At 34.1% G+C, this 6,963-nt stretch overlaps 1 protein-coding gene across 1 annotated transcript; it reads left to right on the forward strand.

Moving 5' to 3' along the window:
* The first annotated feature begins 2,055 nt into the window (after positions 1-2,055).
* LOC139898857 (5-formyltetrahydrofolate cyclo-ligase-like protein COG0212) lies at positions 2,056-6,463 on the forward strand. The gene is made up of 6 exons (XM_071881658.1): positions 2,056-2,447; positions 2,616-2,706; positions 3,308-3,534; positions 4,705-4,780; positions 5,156-5,281; positions 6,181-6,463. The coding sequence occupies exons 1-6, from the start codon at positions 2,076-2,078 to the stop codon at positions 6,333-6,335; spliced, it is 1,047 nt and encodes a 348-aa protein (XP_071737759.1). The 5' UTR covers positions 2,056-2,075; the 3' UTR covers positions 6,336-6,463.
* The last annotated feature ends 500 nt before the right edge of the window (positions 6,464-6,963 follow it).

Consider the following 6,963-nt stretch of genomic DNA (forward strand, 5'->3'; position numbering starts at 1 on the left):
TTGTTGCTTTACTTGTCTATGTGGATGACATTGTGGTTACAGGAAATGATGTGAGAGAAATTGATAAGTTTAAATTGTTTTTAAGTTCAAAATTCTTAATAAAAGATTTAGGAATGTTGAAATATTTTTTGGGAATAGAAGTGTTGAGAACACAATCTGGTATTTGTTTGTCACAAAGGAAGTATTGTTTAGAATTGTTGGCTGAATTTGGTGTTTTGGGTTGTAAACCTGCACAAACACCATTGGAAATAGGATTTGTTTTAAACACAGAGTGTACACAATCTGATAAGGGTCTTGAAAATGTTAATAAGTATCAAAAGTTGATAGGTAAACTTATATATCTTACTTTAACAAGGCCTGATATATCATACTCTGTTCACTTATTGAGTCAATTCATGCATTCTCCTCTACAGTCACATTTGAAGTGTGCATTAAGGTTGTTAAGATATCTAAAAGGTGCTCCTGGGTTGGGTGTACATATTTCAAAAACTTGTGGTGTTGAGTTAAAGGCTTTTGCAGATTCTGATTGGGGTAAAGCTTGTATGTTCAGAAAGTCTGTCACAGGTTACTGTGTGTTTTTAAATGGAACACTGATTTCATGGAAGAGTAAAAAACAGGCTACCATTTCTAGATCCTCAGCTGAAGCTGAGTATAGAGCACTTGCTGATGTAACTTGTGAGATTGTTTGGATTTTGAAACTGCTTGTTGAGTTGGAATATAATGTTGTGTTACCTGTGGAAATATTTGTTGATAACAAGGCTGCAATTAAAATTGCTTCTAATCCTGTTTTCCATGAAAAAACTAAACATTTTGAAATAGATCTTCATTTTGTGAGAGATAAGTTGTCTGCAGGTGTTGTAAATGTGAAGAAGATAGAATCTGCGAATAATGTTGCTGACTTGTTCACAAAAGGGTTAAGTGGTCCACAACATAGGGTGTTGTGTGATCAATTGTGTTTGTTAAATCTGTTCAAATGATTAGATTGTGGGGGGGGTGTTAAAGTGACAATCTAAACATTTGATTGTGTATTTTATCACTTCCTAATGCTTGTTTGGTTGAGTAACAGGAATGCAGATTGTCTAGTGGTGGTTACATTCTTGGATCATGCAAGAAGACTTTGTTGCAGTCAAGGTTCAGAGTGTAGCTGTTTATGAAGGCTCAAACACTTTGCGAATCATGTACTGTCTATTTATGGATAATGCACCTGGTGTGGGGTCCAAGGTAGATAGTACACAGATGAGACGTAGTTGTGTTTGAGTATCCATTGTTTATTATACACAGAAAGAACTACAGGGACCATTCGTGTTATTTATACAAAGTTTTAATAGTCCAGGGGTCTAATTGTAGTTTCTCATTCTTGGCTTTCTGGATGTATAAAAGGGCACATTAGGGTTGGATACTGTAGAAGTTTTTTCAGTCTTCATTGTAATCGTTTTCTGGTTTAAGAGATAAACTCTTCGTTTTGTGGTTTCTTTGATTTCATTCAATTTAGTTTTATTGTTTGTGGTGATTATCTAGATCATTCACTTGTTTGTTCATAATTCTTTATCATTTAACTTGGTGTTTTTTTTTTTTTTTTTAAGGCGAGAGATCAGTGAGGATTAAACATGAATCTAAATAGAGATTCACAAACATCCAACCACTAAGCCATCTTGAAAACTTAGTGATAATTAAGTAGTAGTAAATAGATTTGAGACTGAGGGAGTAATAAATACTACTTCCGTACTACTACAAGTGTTCATATTTTCATTTTGGGATGTCCCATTTCAAGTGTCTACTTTGTGTTTCAACCAATAGAAGAGGTTATTCTGAAGAGTAAAGATTTCTGATTGGTGAGGAATGAAGTTAGTGAAATTTTCTAAAACTGTGTGCAAAAAGTAAGTGCACACTTGTAATGGGACGGATGTAGTAGTAACTAAAAATTTAGAAATTTGATTATTGATATAAAAAATACTGAGTATTATATTATTATATTATAATATAATATTATAATTATAATTTATAATATATAATGAAATGAAATTTTATGGTAGGTATTCTATATTGAAAAGGAAAAATATAGTTATCCTGAACTCATGGAGGCCTGTGCATTCCGAATTTCATCATTCAAACATCAAAGCAATAATAAACCAAATTTTATCTTTAAAACCTGTAAATTCAACAGTAACTGCAATCACAATAATTCATTCAAAGTTGGTAACAACAAAACCCAAGTTTCTTTCGATGAAACATCATATGAGGCCGAGAGGCTTCATTTGGATGCTAAAGCAAGAGAATCAATGGCTGAGAAACAAACAACTGATATTGAAAATGACCCGAAAGCTTGGAAATGGGTAATCCGGAAAAAGGTTTGGGATTTAATGGAAGCTAAAAACATTGCTCAGTTTCCTAGACCTGTTCATCACAGGATCCCTAATTTTGTTAATGCTTCCATTGCTGCTGATAAAGTAAGAATCTTTTTTGTTATCTTTATGTATTTATTTATTACAATTTATGCATCTTTTTAGTTATCATCATAAAGTAAGAATCTTTTTAGTTATGTTTTTAGTTTAGGGTTCATTTTAAATGTTGGCTATTTGTTTGTGTATGAATTGGGGTGAAATTTTGTGTACCAGTTGAATAAATTGGAGGTGTTTCAAAAGGCTGGTTGTGTGAAGGTGAATCCTGATACCCCTCAAAAGCAAGTCAGATTTTTGACACTTAATGGTCAGTTTTATTTGTTTGATTAATTGTTTAAATTTAATAATCGGGTTAAAGCTACAAAATAGGCTATATAGTTTCTCAAATGTCCCGATGTAGCCCATACATCCATTTTCGTCTCACTGTCGGCCATATACTTTCAAAAGGTGTACCAATATAAACCACTATACTTTTTTTACCTGCAACGAAAACAATTGATGACGTGGCTTCTTAGTAGTCATGGCATGTCATGGCATGTCGGTGATACATCGGAACAAAAACTGAAAGTATATAGCCTACATCGGAACAAAACTGAAAGTATATGACCTATTTGTAGCCATATAAAATGAAAAAAAAAAAAGTTAAATAATTAACTTTACCGGTTCAGGAGTTAACCGGTAACGAAATGTTGACATTGGTACACTTTTTGAAAGTATATAGCCGACAGTGAGACGAAAATGAGTATATGGGCGACATCGGGACATTTGAGCCATTTGTAGCTTTAACCCTTAATAATTTTTCTTCAAGTTGTAAAGAAAGCAGACAATTTGAAAATTATACTGTCTTTGAATTAGGTTAATTAGTTTTGGCATTGGCAACACTGATAAGAGTAGTTGTATTTATGAAGGTGGAAAGAAACTGCTAACTCCCCAGCCCCGTTTAAGAACCGGATTTTTCTCAATACTCGAATCGAATAATTTGAATCCAAGTACCATGAACGAGGCATGCACTTCGGTTGGGGTTGCAAAATATGGAAAGCCCATTGGATTGGACGAGAAGATTAAGGTGGACCTTATTGTCATTGGCTCGGTTGCTGTTGATCCAAAAACCGGGGCTCGACTTGGCAAGGGTGAGGTACGTAACTCCCTTTTCCCTTCATACGTATGACTTATAATCGTTCATTATAGATGTGACTGAGTTGCGGGTAACGAGTTAGAAGTGGTAAGAATAAAAAGGAGCTCTTTGAAACCAAAGTACAAATAAATTTCTTACAAAAAATTACATAAATTCCAAAGATATTAGGATATGTTGATTAATAAAATATAGAAATTACACATGTGGCTCATATAGTCTTGAGTAAAGGATCATCATTTGTCAGTTTGGCTCATCACTCATGTAAGGTAAATAATTTATGGTTGAAGACCTACATAGATGAGACCAAGCCATTAGCCTGAAGACTGAAAACAAAGGAAGCTAATTAATATGTTCGATTAAGAATTGATTAACACAAGTTATTATTAGTGTTGTTTGTTTTTTAAGATGTTTTGTCTGAAGATCTATGGACCATGTCTGTAGAGAAGACGTGGCCAAAAGGTCTGTATGTTATATGCTGAATAGATTAGACTGTTTGTTTTTATGTTGCAAAATAACTTAATCCCGTCTACAATACTAAGAAACATAATTCTAAGTTTGCAAGTTTGCACACAGAATACAATTCCTATAGTTCTATTCTGTTTTTATCTTAGTTTATTTCAAAGTAGTAAGTTTATCGTAAAATCACACCTAATAGTTACCAACAAACTGGATAACCATACTATAATAATCTGGTTAATAACCATAACCAACAAATATAATCTGGTTATACACCACTCATGTGGTATTGGGTTTTGTTGTTGTTTGTTGTTTTTGTTGTTGTTGTTGTTGTTGTTGTTGTTGTTGTTGTTGCTGCTGCTGCTGCTGCTGCTGTGGTTGTGGTGGTGGTGGTTGTGGTTGTGGTTGTGGTTGTGGTTGTGGTTGTGGTTGTGGTTGTGGTGGTGGTGGTTGTGGTTGTGGTTGTGGTGGTGGTGGTGGTGGTGGTGGTTGTTGTGGTTGTTGTGGTGGTGGTGGTGGTTGTGGTTGTGGTTGTGGTTGTGGTTGTGGTTGTGGTGGTGGTGGTGGTGGTGGTTGTTGTGGTTGTGGTTGTGGTTGTTGTTGTTGTTGTGGTTGTTGTTGTTGTTGTTGTTGTTGTTGTTGTTGTTGTTGTTGTTGTTGTTGTTGTAACGAGTATAAATCTTCAAATGAACTAAAACGTTATAGATGATGCAGGGATTTGCAGAACTTGAATATGGAATGCTGCGTTATATGGGAGCAATCGATGACTCAACTCCAATTGTTACATCTGGTACAAGTTTTGCTTGGCTATATAGGCTGAATTGTTAAAAATAATCAGAACAAATGGAATTTAACTAAAATTTGTTACAGTGAAGAAAAAACCAAGGCTCTCGAAAGTGAGACCAAAAGTTTATCTAGAACATCCCGAATTGTTTTATTCAACAATTATATTAAGTTTGTGATCCATCATTCACTTGCCAACTACCCCAGACACACATACTTCGAGTCAAGTAAACCCAACCCATTGGGTTTGAACCCATATCCAAAAGTTGCACGTTTTGACTCATTATCGAGCCCCACCCAATTTGCCACCTCTATGATACTTACGGTCCAAGTTAAAAATTTGAGCTGTAACTAGTTCTTATTTGGGGAAATCTTCTTTCAGTGCATGACGAACAGTTAGTAGATGATATTCCTGTTGAGAAGCTACTCATTCATGATGTACCTGTTGATATCATATGCACTCCAACCCAAGTTATATTTACCAATACGCCCATCCCCAAACCTCAAGGTTAGTTTCTTATCTTCTACAATGCATGGACTTAAAAAGCAATGTGACTAGGGATGACAATGGATCGGATATGGATCGGGTGATATCATATCCATATCTATATCCATATCCATTTAGTTTTTATTTATTCATATCCATATTTATATCCATTTAATTTCAGTTCATTCATCCATATCTATATCCATTGGATTAAGCGGGTTAATGGATATCCATTGGATACTAAAAAAATGTCATAATATTTCTTAATATGCGATGAAAACAAAAACGTAGTATAGCAAAAATAAACATAACATGACATAATTAAATTCTATCAACAAGAATATGTAATTTTTGTCGAAGATATAACACGAATTTATTGAATGTACTATTCAACATAGATTATAAAAAATTAAATATTTAATTGTATGTTTATTTTATTACATATACGTGTTTTATTGTGATATATCATAATTATTTCACTATAAGGTTAAAAGCAAAATATAAATCTAATGATAAATGCATTTGTAATAGTAATTATGTAAGCATATATCTATATTTATGTATTTGTATATATATTTTGGGTGTTAATAAATATATCCAGCGATGAAACTTTTCATCCACATCCATATCCATTTAGGTTCATCAATATCCTTATCAATATTCATTTAGGTTCATCCATATCCATCGCAAGGCGGATGGAGCGGGTGGATATCCACTGGATCGGGTAACCATTGTCATCATCCCTAAATGTGACTGCCATTTCATTCGACTGCCATTGCCATCCCTAAATGGCTAAAAAACTTGAATTTTAAATTAAAATAGATCAGTAAAATCTAGTTGTAATGTATCAAAGCCTACTATATCTGAATTGAAAAGATCCAACCATCTTTGTGACATCAATTGACCTGCCCTATTGTTAGGTATTTATTGGGACAAATTGTCACCTGAAAAGCTGGGTCAGATTAAAGTTCTTAGAGAACTGAAAGCCAAGATTGAAAGAGAAATTGGACAGAAACTTCCCAGTGGCCCTTCCGAGAAGCTACCTCCTACCGCTAAAAGGGGACAAAAGCGATAGTTTTATTATTGTATTACGAAACAGAACGAAAAATGCTAGAAAAATTTATGAGTAAGTTATTCAGCTGTGTATATTACTCTTGTATGTGATAATTTATAAACTATTAGCTCTTATTTCAGTCCTCAACAGATAGACATCGCGTCGGTTGATCACTGATAGACTTTGTTTTCTATATATTTCAGTCTTCAACAGTACACACTTTTACATGCAAGCGCTATCGTTACTTTCCTAAAGCACCCAACTATTGGCATGAATACGACAATACAAACGTTTCATTAAATTAAAAAAAAAAAAAAAAACTTTGGAAAAATTAGACACAAATTCATCCAAAACACCATCAAAGACTAATATTGTTTGAACAAAATATAACTTCTGTTAGGCAGAATTACTCATCTCCCGGTAACCCAAATAGAAAAATCTTGTGACATTGTTTTCAAACTTCATGTGAAAACTTACTCATTTGATACACAATCAGGGTCGGACCTATGAAGGGGCAGGGTGGGGCGCCCATCCCAGTGGATTTGTAATTTTTAGTGAAAATTTTTTCGTTTTTTCAATTTTGCCCCCTGTGGAATTTTTTTTGCCCCAAACCCTTCATATTTTACCCCAAAACCTCCATATTTTGCTT

This window comes from Rutidosis leptorrhynchoides, chromosome 3 (assembly GCF_046630445.1).
Source record: "Rutidosis leptorrhynchoides isolate AG116_Rl617_1_P2 chromosome 3, CSIRO_AGI_Rlap_v1, whole genome shotgun sequence".
Classification (NCBI taxonomy): Eukaryota; Viridiplantae; Streptophyta; class Magnoliopsida; order Asterales; family Asteraceae; genus Rutidosis; species Rutidosis leptorrhynchoides.